This window comes from Camarhynchus parvulus, chromosome 2 (assembly GCF_901933205.1).
Source record: "Camarhynchus parvulus chromosome 2, STF_HiC, whole genome shotgun sequence".
NCBI classification, from domain to species: domain Eukaryota; kingdom Metazoa; phylum Chordata; class Aves; order Passeriformes; family Thraupidae; genus Camarhynchus; species Camarhynchus parvulus.
This window is the reverse complement of record NC_044572.1, coordinates 103049732-103066775: the sequence shown is the minus strand read 5'-3', so window position 1 is coordinate 103066775 and position 17044 is coordinate 103049732. Positions and strand designations below refer to the sequence as shown.

Below are 17044 nucleotides of genomic sequence, written 5' to 3'. Positions count from 1 at the left end.
GCAGGTTAGGTTATGGATTGTTTAAAATGCTCTCTGTTTTGGCAGATACCGAACGAGTTTCAGACCTCGGTACACAGTTGCATATAAGACAGTGACAGAGCTGGAATGGAGATGTTGTCCTGGCTACAAAGGGGAGGACTGCAGGGAAGGACCTGCAGAAAAGCCAAACACTGCTCGTCGTCCCACAACACCAGCAAGAGCTGCTGTGAAGAAAGGCACAGGTAACTTTTTGTCTGAATTTTGGTATGCGCAGTCATGTCTGTTTTCTTCTTTTGTCTTCTTGTTTTGTCCTCTAATCATTATAGTTTCTGCCGAACTCAACTGCTGGCAGGTACAAAAGCCATGTGAAAGACTCTGTGCAGTGAGGAAATAATAGCCAGGCACTAGCAGGCCTGATAGAGAGAATTTCCTGAAGAATAACAGAGGAATGGGCTGTAGAACACTGGCTGGAAATGTCAGCTGGCTACTCATGGTTGTAGAAAACCTTTGGGTTAAGACTGTGGGTTTTTTAAGAATTTTACAGTTGGTTTTTTTTTTTTTTGTGGTTTCTCCAATGTTCAGGTAGAAAAAAAAAGGAATATTACTAAAACAAAACAAAACAACCCCCCCCCAAAACACAAAAAACCCACAAAAACCCCCAAAACCACAGATACTAATTTTAATGATACATGAGAGTTCCTAGCAGTTTCACAATGTTTTGTTTGAGATTCTAAAGATTTTACAGATTCACATTAGATTACGTGCTTTAATGAGGAGTAAGAGAATTAGTATGGATAAGCCTCAACTTCTGAAAAAAATATTTTAAAGAATGAATGATGTTTGTTTGTGTAAGATACTGTCTTCTGAAAGGGCAAGAAGGAGTGCTATTACTGCTATATTATGCCTTTTCTCCATTAAGAAAAAATGATAAACAGATGTTTCCTTCTGAAGGACTTACTTTTTCCAACATAATTGGAGATTAGTGTCACATATAACACTTAGTCAGATTTCCACATATGTTTTCTGTGTGGTGGAATGTATTGAATGACTGAATACATGGTTTCAAACTAGTCCCATAGATTATATACCTGCTTTAAAAATGACCTTTTTAAGTATTTTGTTAGCTGACCTAAAATATTAATTCCAAAAGATGATAATAAAACATGGTGATATCTGTATCCTTCTCCTGTCCTCCAGACAAAATTAAAAATTACTTTTGACTTTTCCTGCAGTTTATCCTTCTTGACCTCTGATAATGTTTGTTTTCTGGGTTTTTGTTCTGGATTTTCTGCAGTTGTTACACATTTTCTGTGAAACTGAACATCCAGATTTGTACATGGCTTTGTAAATGAGATCCTACCAATGACAAGATTCAGATTCATTAATTGATTTTTGATAGGTAAAAAGTAGTTTGCGGCTAGAAGTCTTTTCTTTCTGATTTTCATACAATGAGGATGTTATTTTAATCTAACAGTTTTGAATGTGTAAATTTTACAGTTTTATACATGTTTTTATTGCCTACTTAGATATATGCCAAATAATTAGGTATTTGTGAAGCAATTGGAGTGTCTTGCAGAACTCCATGTCATATATGGGATGTATATTTGGATCCCAGGTCAGTAAAACATGGAAGCACAAACCCACTTCAGGCACATAATTGACTGCCACTGAAGTTTTCAGTGGAAATTCAGGGGCAGATTATTGTTATAGGAGATGCAGTGATTCTAAGGTGATGTGTATGGACCTGTATTGGTCTGTTATATATGCCATAGCTTAGATCCATTGCTGAACAGGAGGAGTGGTTGCCAGTTTCTTTATGGCCACTGTATCTTGGCAGGAATTGGTCACTGTGCTAAAACTTTTGGTTCTGGGGGTTTTGATAACGTATTAATTGTAAATGACTGAAAATAAGAACAGAAAAGACAACAAGCATTAGGCAGTTTAAACTATTATTTCATTTTAAAGAAAAGTGAAGTCAACTGCAGCTTATTAAAACAGATACCACTGGGAATATTTACATCCACATTTTGTTACTTCTGGGAAACAGATGCAGAACCAACAGGAGCACCGGAGCCTCCACCATATGAGAAGAGAATGCAGTTTCTTGAGGACGAGTTGTTTAGACTTACACGGTCTGTGATTGAACTCCAGTCCTCTGTGGCAGGTGTGAATGAAAACCTGAAGCTGACTGTACAGGAAGATGCTAGCAAGATGTTGGTCACTTGGCTGAACAACCTTTACGACCGCCCGGAGCCTGACAGTGCAGTTGGTGGTGAAACAGACACTATTCAGCTGCCAGGACTCCTCAACAATAAAGATCAAAAAGACCCTTTTATTGATTTTGAAATGGAAGATATAAAAGCTGAGCTAGCTGAGGTCAAAGAAGCCTTGAAGATGAGGAATGATGAGCTGGAGGAACTGAATGGAAAAGTAAAAGGCTATGAAGGACAATTGAAACAACTGCAGGAGGCAGCACAAGGACCTACAATAACAATGCCCCGTGACAATATATATCAGGACTATATAGACTCAAAATTTGAGTCCCTCAGGCAAGAAATAATGGAAGGATTTGAGAAGAAAATGGCAGATCTGAAGAACTCCTGTGACTATAAACTAGAGGATATTCAGCAGCAGTACGACAACAGTGAAAATAACTGTGTAGGGATAATCGATGTTATAAGAGGAAAAGAGAATGACTTGAGGAAAGAAATAGATACTCTCCGCACTCAGATTCCATCAAACAACTCCAGCTGTTGCAAGAAGGGTGAGGGAAATGACTTTGACCAACAGATGAAAGATTTAGATAAGAAGATTGACAGAATTGTGGAAGCACAGAGGATCTTGAATGTCAGAATAGATAATGAAATAATTCGATTGTTGACTCCAGATCTAGAAGACGTGTTGGGTGAGAGGCTGGAGGAGCTGGATGCCAGGATGAATATTACAGAAAGAAATGCTGAAGAACACTGTTTTTACGTTGAGGAGACTCTCCGCAGTGCTATTGCTGCTGAGGTGGATGAACTGAGAGACTTGTTCGACCAAAAGCTGCGGGCGCTGGAGGTCAGGCTAGGCGGGACTATTTTGGAGATTGCCAACACCACGGACCCAGATGGAATGTTTGCTAATCCTGGGCCTATCTTGCCCAGTGATGCTGGATTTGCAAATGAGCAGTTTACAGCAGAGATGAATTTCGTGAAGGACAAACTGCTGTCGCTTGAGCAGCTCTGTGGGCAGAAATGTCAGTCTGCACCGCGAGGCACCGAGGACCTTCAGAAACAGCTAGAAGATTGTAATGACAAGTACAATCACTTGCTTTTGAAAACAGAGAATAATTCTGTTGTCCTGAGGTCTCTAAATAGCTCTCTTAATGAGAAACTCAACGTAATTAAGGGCAACCAACGTGACATCCAGAAAATGCAGAGAGACGTACGTGTATTCCGATACAATCTAAATGCCATTGATAAGGATATGAAAAATCTTCAAGATGGCCTGAGTAGCTGCAGGGAGCAGCTTCTGGGTGTCAATTCGACATGCAGAAAAACACAAAGAGGTGTATTCCGAAAAATTGATCAAATGCAGAGGACATTTGCAAATCAAACTGCTCATTCCAATGAGAATTGTTGTGGTGAAGTGAAAGACAGACTAGAACAATTGAATGACCATGTCCTGAATGATCTTAGCAAGTGCAAAGAAAAGACCCAAGGGGTCCAGGAGGATGTTTCAGATGTTGAGAGCAGAGTCTCACATATTGAAAAAGTCTGTGGCAAGCTGGACTCTGTTTCAGACAGCTTGCAGAATATAAAAGAGGGTCTGAATAAGCACGTGAGCAGCTTATGGAACTGCATCCGTGAAATGAATGGAACCATAGCATCGCATTCCACTGATATTTCTGGCCTCAAGAACTCTGTCCAACAGTTTCATAGTCAGGTTTCCAAAATCACCGCAGACATTGAAGGCATGCTGAAATCTCAGCCTGACACAAGTAAGTTTCTTCCTTATTTTTTTTTTTTTCTTTTTGCTTGTTTGTTTGTTTTTCAACTGGCTTTCCTTTCTGAAACTCTTAGAAAAGAACTAAACAAGGGAGGAAAAAATATTACACAATTCCTACTTTATTTTCGCAGTGACTAATTTTGGCTCTTTGCTGCAGAACACCACAGAGTACTTTGAGTGCTTTTAAAAGTATCCTCCAAAAAGAAGAAAAAAACAAAAAGAAGTCTTACATGTTTTTTTGTTTACTTCAAGCTAGAATAAAGACAGTGGAAAAAGTGGTGTTTTCAAATAGTGATTTTCAAGTGAGTTTTTTGTAATAATTGTCTGTATTATGTCAATTAATTTGATTTTTTTGTTTGTTTGTTTTATTTTGTTGTTGAAGATTATTCTGTATTCCTCAGGGAAAATTGAAAAGCAAGTAGAGAAAACTGAAGTCAAATTAATTCAAATTTATGATAAGAAAGATTTCTTCTTAGTTGTGTTCTTAGCATGAGTTTATGCTTATAATTCAGCACCAGCTCTTTGATCTGGAAGTTTCACAAATGAGCTCTGGCATATCTTGGCATGGCAATATAAGACTTCTGCTTCATAGCTCTCCCAGAAGCTTGCATTCCCACAAGGTCGTTGGCAGTACTTGGCACATTCCAGCAGGCAATGTTTTAGCACTTCAGCCAGTTCTGTTAATAGTCCAGCATGTTGGTGCAAATCCACCTGCACTTTGTTTAAGTTTGCATTAGAGCGCTGAGAAGGTGGGGCACATTCCCTTTGTCTCAGGACACTGGGAAATGGTAACCTCAGCGTGCCGGTGAGCCTTGCCATGAAGGTTTAGAGAGCTTGCCAAATGCCACTCAGTTCCCTCTGCAGTTCTTGCTCCAAATTCCAGCAGTGGGTTGTTTTCCTGAGAGACGAAGTTTACAGAAGGAAGCTGAGTTCCTGTTTTCCTGTTTCTCTTAGCATGACGCAAAACCATAGGAACTGGAGACTGTTTTGAGACTGCACTCTTCAGTTGGTTGATGCTTCTGGTTTTAATTCTGTGCACGTATGAGATAAATAAGAGGCCAATTTCTGTGACTGGGTAAAACTAGAAGAGGTGCTGAGGGAAGAGCCTGTGTGCTTTTGCAGCTGATGGTGGTTAGGAGAGATCAGATGTGAGATTCTTGAATGTTCTTTCTAGAATGGCCAAGTCGTGCCTCATGAAGGGAAGAATATCCTTCTCACCCCGAGGCAGAGACTTGAAAACCTGCAATAGGTGTGTTTCTTTTGTTTAATTGTTTAAAACCAAATGTATAGCAGTACTTGACACAAAAGTCTTTCTGAGGGAGAAGCTTTTGTGTGAAATAAAAAAAATATTTCTCTTAACTTTAAAGGAGGAAGTGGAGTGAAGAAGGACTGTAAATTTCAGATAATTCTTTTGCTGTAATTTTGACTTAAATTCAGCAGGATGAGGACCTTTATCCCTAGATCTTGCAGAAGCATCGCAATTTCCATTAAAATGGAACATGGTGTATCTGTGTAATCCTGTTTCTCATCCATCTTCCCCAAATTACCCAGCGCTAGCGATCAACATTGGAGGAAGGTCCAAGATACATATAAGTAGTAATATTTCTTCTGCTGTTTGAAGCAGGTGTTCAGGCGACCTCATGAGTTGCATTTATCAGCCCGTTACAGTGTATTAAAGCATTAAAAAACCTCTGCACACCTGGGTTTCCATAAAATAATACCTTTTCAGGGCAGACCCCTCCATCCACCTCTGGGTGTTAAAAGCCTTTGGAAGGACACTGCTGCTGGGTCTGGGGTGCAGGCACTCTGAGCATCCCCTGCTGCTCTGGGGTGCCTCTGGCCTCTGAAGGATTCATGAAGCACACACTGCAGTTCCCAAATGTTTCCAATTACAATAACACTGTCTGGCACAGCAACCTAAGTAACTTTTGATGGCAGGAGTTGCAGAAAGATTTTGGCAGAAGAGCCTTTTTTGGAAGTGATTTTGGGAACCCTGTTATGTGATTTGGGGTATGGCTTTAACTATTTTTACATTTGTGATCTGCAGCCTTGTCTGCCATACCAACATTATTTGACAGGAAGACCTGAACTTGGATCCGTGGAGAGTTTCTTGTGCACAATTTGCCAGCACATCGTAGCATTCAAATGATGTCATTTGACTTCACAGGGGCCGACACAGAAACAAGTTGTTGCTAATAAAGTTGTTGAGGGCAGTAAGGCAAGGATGTGTTCAAGAAATAAAACATAAAATCTTACCAAGCAGTGTAAGTGTAGTGAAGTCAAATGATCCTTGTCTTAAAAATATGTCTGTATTATCTTCCACGTTTTTTATTCAGGGGTTTCGAATGCCTCAATCCAAACTAATAAGCCAATGTAGCAAATGACTGTGCATCAGCTACAAACCCAGAGACAAGAAATGTGTTTAATTTGTTGTAACTCCTGGTGAAGGTGGTGAAATGTCCTGCAGCACATAAGGCAGTGGTGACAGCAGGCACTAAGCATTTAGGGAACCATGTGTGATGTGCTCTCCAAGGTAAAATGATCCAGCAGCTTTCTAGCCACAGTGGTGCCTTACCCCAGCTCCACATCTCGTAGTCTGAGTTGTTCTCATTGCACTCTGTTCCTCTATGCAGGTATGTTTGCTTTTCACATGACATGAAATTGAAAGCCATGCTAACGTTGGTGGTCTCTATTAAAAGTACAGCCTTTTTTTACATATATCCGTGAAGTTTTCCAGGAATCAAAAGTTGGGTCTTGCAGCCAGATACAGTGCTGGGAGTGCAGTTTTCTTTGGTTATAGGTATTTGACCTGACCTGCAATTCCTGTGGTAGTTGTCTGTGTAGCAGGGTTTTGAAACCAGCAGCAAAATGTTGTCTGATGAAGTTGTGGCCTAAGAAACCAAATGTGTGCTCTGCATTACAGCATGGATAAAATGCAACATAAAATTTTTAATGCTGTAGTGTGAATAGTCATGCAGTCAATTCCTCTGGGCTCCCTGTGAGCTTGTGCACAATGCTGCTTTCTAACAGAATTGTAAAATCCACTTGGTGTCTATAACAAAATTCAAGTGAGGTCTTTTGGGCTTCTTGTGAGAGCAGTCACAGATTCCTTTATTCTCTAGTTAGCTTTATGCACTTCATTTCTGTGTGTTTGGGGGCTGAGGAGAGCACCAGAGGATGCTGGTACATGATGTGGTAACCACATTGTCACTCACAACAGTGGTGACAAGCAGAGCAGCAAGGATGCTGCTGCTGAGAACAGTGCTCCTGTTCCTAGCTGTGTAATGATCTCAGCTCTGTCCTTGCCTTCCCAGATAGATGGGAAGATGATGGGAAGATTGTGTTCATGGCCTGCTCAGCAAAGTTCAAGCAGATCTCTACTCACACATATCTGATTGCTTCCACTTGAAGTTGAGCTTTAGGCCAGTGATTCTGAATTTAGTGTTATGGAGATGGGACAATTCTGAATATTGCAGTATTCATGTTGCATGCAAGGAAGCAGTTTGCTCAGGATATGGGATTTCAGCAGTTGATTGTTATTTAAAGCTCTAGAAAAGCAAGCAGAGAAATGTATTCATTCTCCCAGTGTCATCCCAAATAATTGTCTTAATGAGGCTTAGCATAATTGACTCAAGAAATGACAAGTACATGCATCCCAAGGTAAAGTACTTTGTCAATTTGTTTTTTCAGTGAGGTTAATCTGAAGATTTTAGTTGAAGGTCTAAATCAATGCTTCTGTGGACAGAAGTTGTCTTACAAAGCAAACAATTCTGTTAAAAAATTCACTCTGATACTTTCAGAATTTTTTGAAATGTTTTGATTTTTTTTTTAATTTTAAGGTTTTTATGAAAATAGTTTTAATCTGTATAAAGCAAACATTTCACTGTTTAGGCCTCTGCCTTGTGGACAGAGTTGCTGAGTGAGCTTCAGCCCAGCTTTGTGGTGCATTGCCTGTATGAGTTTCAGTTCTCCTGATGGTTAAAAGTCAGCCAGCAAAGATCAGGGAGGCTTTTTCCTAGCAGCTGTATCTAGCAAATGAATGCAGGTGGTGTGAGACTGTGACTTCAGACAGCCTCCCAGTACTCCTGAAGGCCTATTAGGCTTTTAAGGCTTTTATGAGACTGAAAACAAGAAATGAAATTCACAAGGGTAAAGTGCAGGTGTGGAGTAGTCACAGAACATCACATGGGTTGCCAGTGATGCTGTCTGGACCCCAGCCACGTGTTGGAGACAATTCCTGCACAGGTTTGTTGTAAGCTCTTCCCCAGGCGTGCAGAGTAAGGCTCTCCTGGGCTCCCCAGACACACAGCAGAGCCAGGGGAAGCCTCACACCACATCTGCTGCTTGGCACAGCCAGATGGGTTAGCCCTAGCCACTGGGCTGATTTTGGACTGTACTGAATTGAAGTGTTTCATTGTGAGCACCACTCAGAGAGGTGGTCTCTGCTGGGCACCTTGGCAAGCATCTCTAGTATGTGACAAGTTGTATCAGATAAATTTTAAATGGGTTGTTTGCCCCATTTCCACAGAAACTCACATCCATCCCTGCACCTAAAGACGTGTTTTAGTCTCAAAATGCAACCAAAGTAACCTATGCTGAAGTTTAATTTAGCATGAAATTCTGTTTATTCTGTGTAAAAGCTGTCGTTGCATCTGCTAAAATCTACACATTTGTAAATTTCTGTTCTTAGTGTAAATGTAATTCAGCTTTACACTTGGGAGGGCATTGCATCTAGGACTTCATTTTTATGAATAAACCAGAATTCCTATAAAGGGCTTGACCAGATACACAAATGGAACCATGTCAGTGCTGTTCAACCCTGATGTCATATGGGTTGGCTGCCCCAGTGGAAAAGTTTTTTAATGGTATCTCTTCGATTTAAACAATAAAGAATTTTCTGGTAGATTGTATCTTTGAGTTTTGCCTTTATTGGCAGAAAATATTAGTCATGGAAGTTGCTTTTTAAGTAAGAGGAAGAGCCTCTTAAGTCATGTTCATTTACTGATGTTTTTTGCTGTGGATAATTTTCTTTATGATCGTGCTAGAGGGACAGTCTTGTGTTGAAAGTTGTGGGAGTAGAGAGTCGAAAGCAATGACAGTGGGTGTGAGGGGCTGGGGAGAACTGAAGTGAGAGGGGAGAGAGAGGGAAGGACAGGGGCAGGGAGAGCTCACTCTGGAATGAAGGTACTGCTGGGAATAAGTGTGATGCTCTGCCTGTTTGGTGCAGAAAGGCCAAGCTGGTGTAACAATTGAATGAATGTTCATAGGTTATTTCATTGCTGCTTGTCCTGTCTCCAGGCTGTCCTCATTCCTTTCCCTGTGCCACACGGGCTGTAAGGAGTGGACTCTGTAGTACTTCAGGAGTGGAATGGTGTTTAACCAGTGCAGTCTTGAGTCTCAGGGAGCAGGTGGCCTCCAACTGAGTCCTGTTTTATTTTGAAGTATTTATTATGCAAATCCATGCAAGCTTGTGTTCTATTTTAGGCAAATAATTTTGCATTTTTCCTCCTCTTTCATCCTGTCAAAGGGCGACCAGAAGTACCACAGCAGCCGAGGCCGCCCGTGCAGCCCCAGCCTGGCATTTCCCTGCTGCCGTCCCGGCCCAGGATACACCCCCCACGGCACAGGATCCCCCTCCTCCCACCACAGCTGAGACCTGCCCCACGCCCAGCTCTGCCAGGGTCAGCAGTCGTGCCACTTCTGCCTGGAACAACCGGCATCATCTTGGAGACTGGGGAGGCAGGACCTCCTGGCACGGTTTTGATGTCTGGGAGAGGGCGTCTGAGGAGTGTGGATGGCCAGGCTGGCCAGAGCACCATGCCCATTGCTGAAGGGTATGCTGGAGCACCAGGTGAGAGAACCAAGCTGGTAGTGCATCACTCCTGAGTGCAATGGACGTGTCAGGTCTTGCTGGAGAGCTGACACCGAGATCTGCTGTGCTTTACCAGCCCCCTTTTGGCCTTTGGTGGACACCCACTGAGGCTGTTGCTGTTGGGAATGGGTTTTCAGCAGAGATGATTTGTGAATGGGCCTCTGCAGCCTCCAGCTGGCTGCAGGAGGAGGGGAAACGCACTCAGTGCCAGTTTTGCTGCCTTTCCAAGCGTGCACAAAGCATGAGGTCAACAGAGATGATGTAAAATCCCTGGTAACTAGAGCAGTCTTTGCCACTAGGGAAATTCAATTTCTTTTTTTCCTTCCATGATGCTTGCAGCTGATTTAGTACATTGGAGTAATAACTTGGTTCTCTTTGCCATGACCACCCCAGTTTAACAATAATTGAGCATTTCATGGGGGACACTATTTAATAGCTGTTTTGGTAGGTTGCTCTTCAGTAACCAGGGATGCTTTCTAGAATACTGCAGTGATATTTGGTCATAATGTACTCTGCTGTGTACTGAGTCACACATATTACTTTTCCTTTTTAGGATATCCAAAGCCACCTCATTTTACCACGGATTCACAAGGTAAGGCAGTTGTTTCCTAGAAATGTTTCACATGGGTTCTTAATGTTTATTTCAGTCCCTAGAAGGTCATGGCTGAGAGGAAAAAATGTGTTATTTTTTAGTATTTAAGTTTAGCATTGAGGAAAATCTGATCAATATTTGCTAGACCTAAGCATTAAAACATAACCTGTGTCTTTTGAAAACGTGGAGATGGGGAGAGGAGTTGGGTTTTGAGAAATCATTTTGGGTTCTTGCTAGTTACTTCACTGTGTGTTTTTTAAATACAGAGGGTTTGAATTTTCTAGCTAATGTCAGTGTGCACCTTTCTGTATGCCTTCTAAATGAGAAAATAGATATTTATGATTATTTTATTATTTCTTTAATAAAACATGAATAGAGCCAAGACTAAGATCTTGAATAACTGCTGGCATCTTACTCTAGTGCATGAGGTTGTTCTCCTCTTAGGAGGGCTTCTGGCTTTGTTACACTCACCAGGGCTCAATTTCTGACTTCAGTGAAAGCAGAAGTGCTGCCACTGACAGCCACTGATTAAAATTATTCAAAATGCAGTTTTCTTGGTTTGCTGGGGTGCTTTTTTTTTTTTTGTTAATATCACAATTTATTTAAGAATTTGTATGATGAACAGGTATAAAATTTATGTGGGACATGCTGGTTGGCCTAGATAAATATGTTGATTGGGTGCTGCCAGCAATGCAGTCTCATACTCAAGATATTATCAAACCCTGGGGAATGGTATCCTTGATCAAAGTCTTTCCATATCCTCTTCAAAAAAAGTTATTTAATCTAAATTTGTTTGAGGAAATATGGGCAATAGATGGAAGTAAAACATTCGGGCTTTATGGAATTCAAAAACCTACTGCCCCAGGACTTAGTTTGATGGCCATAACAAAATCACAAATACACTTCATGAAGAATGGTCTGGGGACTGACAAAAAAAGAATTGTAAAGAGTTCATGCTCTCATTGTGATATTTATACCTGCTAATTAAAATTCCATCATAGCCTTAAAGCAATCTTTTTGCATTTGAGGATTGTGGTGGTAAGAACAGGCAGCGATAGATGAGGTTTCTGGAAAAGGATAAGAAGTAAAGAAACATTCGTTTATCTTGATGCCAGCAAAGCCAATATAGATGTCTAGATTTCTGTGATAAATGGATTTCCTGGGGGTTTTCTTCCCATTGCAATTTATAGAGAGCAGTGTTTTAATAAGTTTATGCTAAAACTGTGTGAAACAGTAGGTGGATGTTAGAAGTGTTGAAAAGGCAGGGCAAGGCACGAGTGCACCCATCTGCTGCTTGGTGGAAAGTCTTGGTGGAACAGTTACCACCCTGGGATCCAGAGGGAGGTGGGCTTGACCAAGGAGTTAATTTTCCTCATCCATGCCACTGAATACCTCTCTAAATACAAGATATTCCTGCTGATCTGTCCTTAAAATCCTCGCTGTGTGCCTTGCAGACCTCAATGGCAGATAGTCAGAAAACAGAGAGATAAGAGTGGTACCAAAAGCTGTTAAGACTTTTGTGGAGTTGGAGCATTTACATCCACCGTCCCTGATCTGGACTGGCTGGATTGATGGGCTGAGGACAATTGGATGAGGTTCAGCATGAACTCAAGTACCTGACAAGTACCAGGGGCTGCACTTTAGCCACAATAACCTGCTGCAGTGCTGCAGGCTGGGGGAAGAGTGGCTGGAAGCTGTGCAGAGGAAAAGTCCCTGAGGGTGCTGGTCAGCAGTGGCTGAACATGAGGCAGTGTGTGCCCAGGGAGCCAAGAAGGCCAGTGGCATCCTGGCCTCTATCCCAAATAGTGTGGCCAGCAGGACTAGGGAAGTGATTCTTCCCAGTATTTGGCACCGGGAGGCCACTCCTCAAGTGCTGTGTCCAGTTCTGGGCCCCTCAATCCAGGAAGGACATTGAGGTGCTGGAGCGTGCCAAGAGAAGGGCGGTGAAGATGATGATGAGTCTGAAGCACAGGTGCTGTGAGGGACAGCTGAAGGGGCTGGGGGTGTTTATCCTGGGGAAAAGGAGGCTCAGGGGGACCTTATCACTCTTTACAACCACCTGAAAGGAGGGTGGAGCCAGCTGGGAGTTGGCCTCTCCTCCCAGGCAACAAGTGACAGGACAGGAGGACATGGCCTTAAGCTGCGCCAGGGGAGGATTAGCCTGGACAGGAAGAAGAGTTTCTTCACAGAAAGGGTGATTAGACTGTGGAATGGAGTGCCCAGGGAGGTGGTGGAGTCACCGTCCCTGGAGGTGTTTAAGGAATGGCAGGATGTGGCACTCGGTGCCCTGGTTGACATGGTGGTGTTCAGTCATAGGTTGGGCTCGATGATCTCAGAGGTCTTTTCCAGTCCAATTGAGTCTGTGGTTCTAATTGTCAGTGTCTGATGAAGAGAGAGCATTCTGGGACAGAATTCAGCAGTTAACAGTGCTGTGGAAATTAACAGCTGGGGAAGGGAAGATTTCTGGCTTATCAGAGGAGGAACTTACTGTGTAAATAAGGCACCAAGGAATCCTTACTGTCTCATTAGCTCTGGACAACTGTTTGTGATGTCTTTGGCAGTCTTCACTCAGTGCATTTTGTAGTACTCAAATTCAAATTTGAAAGATGACCAGACTTTTTGTACTATAATTCCTAATATAAGAAGCTTGTACTATTAAAATGGCCTTCTGAGTACTCTCTTTCATTTCTGCTTCTGAATAGCTTCTGTTACATAAAAGCGCTGCTCAGGAAGAAGGGCAGATTGAGGGCTCCAATGCTCCAGTTCTGTCTTCTGGGACTAAAGTAGCCCACTTTCATGCTTTTCTTGAATGCTGAGGCATGATTTGCATCCTTTCAGTACCAGAGTATTTCTTGATTTTTTTTTTGATTCCTTAGCTATGTATAAGGAACAGTAGGTAAATGCTGGAGCAATATTCTCTTGCTGCAATGTGAAAGGATGGAATTGTAAGAGCAGACAGATGTTACTAACAGACTCAGCAGGAAAGTATGTGTGTCTTCATAACACACCAAGATTTCATCCACATCAGAATCACTGTGACTTAGCACAGCAGCTTCATTGAGCACTGGCTTGTGGAAATCAGTGTGATGCTGTGCTGCAAGGCCAAGCCATAGGCAGGAGGAATGTTTCTGAAAATGTCATGTTAAGGTCAAATTGGAGAGTTTAAAAAAATAGGGAAGTGACAAATTGCTTGTATTTTTGTCCTATTTGCTCTAACTGAAATTACACACTTTGCCCTCATTTAGATTTAGGAGTATCGACCATTTGTGAGAGGAAATCTGGCAAATCCTCCTTTCTCCCGCTGTATCTATGGGACTCATAAGTGCCTACTGACAAATGAATTATGTACTTAGTCTCTCTTCTGTGTCAGTTCTTGAAAGAATCCTCATTCCAGTTGCTGAGCAGTTGTCCGCAGCACCTTCACATTGTTATTTTTTTCTCCTTCCATCTTGATAGCAAATGCCTATGCTGTGTGCTCTTTTGTTTTGCTTAATGATCTTTTTTGTCTTTTCTTTCCTTCTGGCCCTTGGGCTCTGTGGGAGGCATGAACTGTGCTTGGAACCAGCAGTACAGCTAGCAGATGGGTGGAAGTAGATGTAACCTAACAAGGGCCACCCATGCATCTTCTGTGGTTTTTGACTCCTCAGAATGCATTACAGTAGCACAGATTGTCAAGAACAGACTGCTCCTGCTTACCTGCATGTGTAATATCTCAAGTGAAACCTTCTTGAATGCATCTGAAGTCAAAAGAGCTTTTTCCTCCCCCAAAAGGGGGAGTAAAACTGCAGTTGAAACTTTTGTGAAACATGTTGTCTGCCTGGAAGTTTCTTCATCAGAGCTGTGCCTGTGGTTCATAGCTTTAAAATGCTTTATTTTTTTTTCTGATGTTTATACTTCACTGCTTAAGTGAAAGTAAGTGTCCAAGCCTGGACCTTCCTTCAAGAAGCTGAACTTTGATCTTTGCATGAAGAAAAGTGTTTGCAAGAGGGGACATGTAGGAGAAGGTGGTGCAGCCCTCTGGGAAGTTCTGCAAAAGCATTGCTGAGGTGTTGGTAGGAATTGTGAAAACTTCAAACAGGCACAACTCCATCTAGAAGGTGGGAAGAGGGGAGGAGAGCACAGACACTCTGTATCTTTACTGTGTGACCTTATATCACCCCCTGAACTGATCTGCAGGATATTTAGACAGGTTTAAGATTTCTCTTTTGAATAGATACATATGGTGTGCTGAACTCAGCTGCAGATCTGAAGCAATTTCATCAGCTTAGCAACAAATAGTTACTTCTGATAACTATTCTAGCAATTAGTGAAGGAAAATCTTGAAAAAGCTGTGGAGAGCCAGGACAGGAGTCAGTCCTTTATTCAGATGACACCAACCCAAACAGACCTGTTGCTGCTCCAAAGCTGGCAGTGCTTCTGGGCAGGCAACACGTGGTTTGTTGCATTTTGCAGTGTTACTGCAGAGGAAAGAAACCTTTTGAGTGAGCCAACAGTTTGAGGTGTGTTTTCAGTTAATTTCAGTCTCAAGGAAAGCTGAGAGTGGCTTTCTGTGTAAGCAGCATTGTGTTAAGGTGGTGAAGCTTTACAGAAGCTGTTTAAGTAACTAGGCTTCCTGCAATTAATTTTGGTCCTTTCAAATAACTTCATCTTAGCTTGCAGGAGCACCTGCAGGCACACTGGCAGGTAGGAGTAATGAAAAAGGGCTTCTGTCTATCTTCTGAGCTTGAGACAAAATGCTGAATAAGATTTCCAAAGATACATGAGGCACCTGGTTACCAGCCCCTGAGGGAAATCAACATCGTTATCTGCCAATTCTGAAGTTGCAGGCATGTCTTCCCCTTTGCCTTCTCCTCCCCACCCCCCAGGCTGAGTTATTCAGAAAAACAGTGGATAGCAGAACATTTGTATATCCACATTTTAGGTGGAGTTGTGTGACTTTTTAAACTTCAATTTTTAAGCAATATCATCTGAATTAGATTGGATTTTAGGACAAGTGCTTTTTACCCAGAGGGTGATCAGCACTGGAATAGGCTTCCTAGGGAAGTGGTCACAGCACCAGCCTGACAGAATTCAAGAAGAGTTTGGACAATGCTCTCAGGCACAAGGTGTGATTGTTGGGGTGTCCTGTGCAGGGCCAGGAGTTGGACTTAGATGGTTCTTGTGGGTCTCTTTCAATTCAGGATTTGCTGAATTTACCATTTGTTGCTGATGGGCATCTCTGATTGAGAGGGAGAGGCCAAACATTAATTTTAAGGAAGGCAGAAGGAGCAGGGTGAAACAGCAGCTGTGGATAACTCTAGGGCATTTGTTGTTTAGCTACTTGCCCAGACAAAGCAGCAAGAATTGACTCTAGCAGTGTGTGCTGCCTTAAGGAAAATGTTTAAAGGGAAGGTATTTGGAATGGGACTAATAAGTGACTGAGCACTGAACACTTGATATTAAGTCAGTCTGTTAAAAGTAAAAATTTGTCTTCATTGTCCAAATTATATTTCATCCAACTCAGTCTAACAGCAGTGTTCATCTAGCAGCTGGATAGCCACTATAAAATACCTAAGTGTCTGTTGGATCTGCTGAGAAAAGAAGAAAAAATTGTAAAGTGAAAAGTCCCCCAAAAGAGAAGTGCTGGAGAGAGACAAAAAGTTCTCTTTGCATTAATATGGAAGTGTTATATATTTTATAGCCATTTTCACTAGGCTTTGGCAGAGAGAGTGGGAGATCTAAGCTGTGCACAGCTTCTCAACATGACAAGGAAAGCTGGCACGAGCTATAATCTTTAGCATTCCTATGGCCACTGTGATAGTGATGGAGAGTGGAGATGTTGAAAGGCAGCCTCTGTCCTGAGAGAGGTCTTGGGCAGAAGCATTACTGAATTGAAGGGTGGTAGGAATTCCACTGCCGGCATTTACTAGCCATGTACTGTTTCCTTAGAACAGAAAAAAACCCCCAAAAAAATCCCAAAAAAGCCCCAAAAACCTGTGGCCAAGGCAGGAACTTTATGTTGCTCAGTACATTTTAAGGTGAGACACCTGGCACCTGGGCTAGCAATATGTATTCTGCTAATTCTGGCATTCTGCAATTGGCAGGGTTAGTCCAAATGAAGTATGGGCAGGAACAGACAGAGGATTATAAAGCATCATAGGGACAAGGCTGTGTTATCATCCTGATGTGGTTCTGACTCATGTTGTTACCCATTTCAGGACCTGCCACCGCTGCTGTGCCCTCTCTGGTGTCATTTTCTGCTGGGCTCACACAGAAGCCTTTCTCCAGTGATGTCGGTGTGGTTCACTTCAACAAAGTGCTTGTGAATGACGGGGACTATTATAACCCCAATACAGGTAACAGCCAAGGAATGCACCCACAGGCACGCTGGACAGGCAGGAGCATGGGTTACCAGTGTTCCATTATGGGTTCAGCAGTACCAGTGTTCAGCATGGGTTACCAGTTACCTCAGGCCTTGCTGGTACATGGAACAAACCAAGTCCATCTAAATCAGACACATGGGGGTAAAAGCTCCCTGTGGGTGTGGGTAGGCACAGGCTTTCATGGCTGGCTTTCCATGACTGCCCAGTACTGCTGAGGCCCAGCTCACCTCTACATACACAGCTGGGTGT

The 17044-nt window shown here is 42.4% G+C and overlaps 1 protein-coding gene across 1 annotated transcript in view; it reads left to right on the top strand.

Moving 5' to 3' along the window:
- EMILIN2 (elastin microfibril interfacer 2) overlaps positions 1-17044 on the top strand; it is a 37338-nt gene that overhangs the window by 13781 nt on the left and 6513 nt on the right. Inside the window, exons 3-7 of the mRNA XM_030943377.1 lie at positions 46-221; positions 2027-3961; positions 9497-9820; positions 10395-10433; positions 16631-16768. Coding sequence (XP_030799237.1) covers positions 46-221; positions 2027-3961; positions 9497-9820; positions 10395-10433; positions 16631-16768 — 2612 coding nt within the window. The remainder of the gene's footprint in view (positions 1-45; positions 222-2026; positions 3962-9496; positions 9821-10394; positions 10434-16630; positions 16769-17044) is intronic.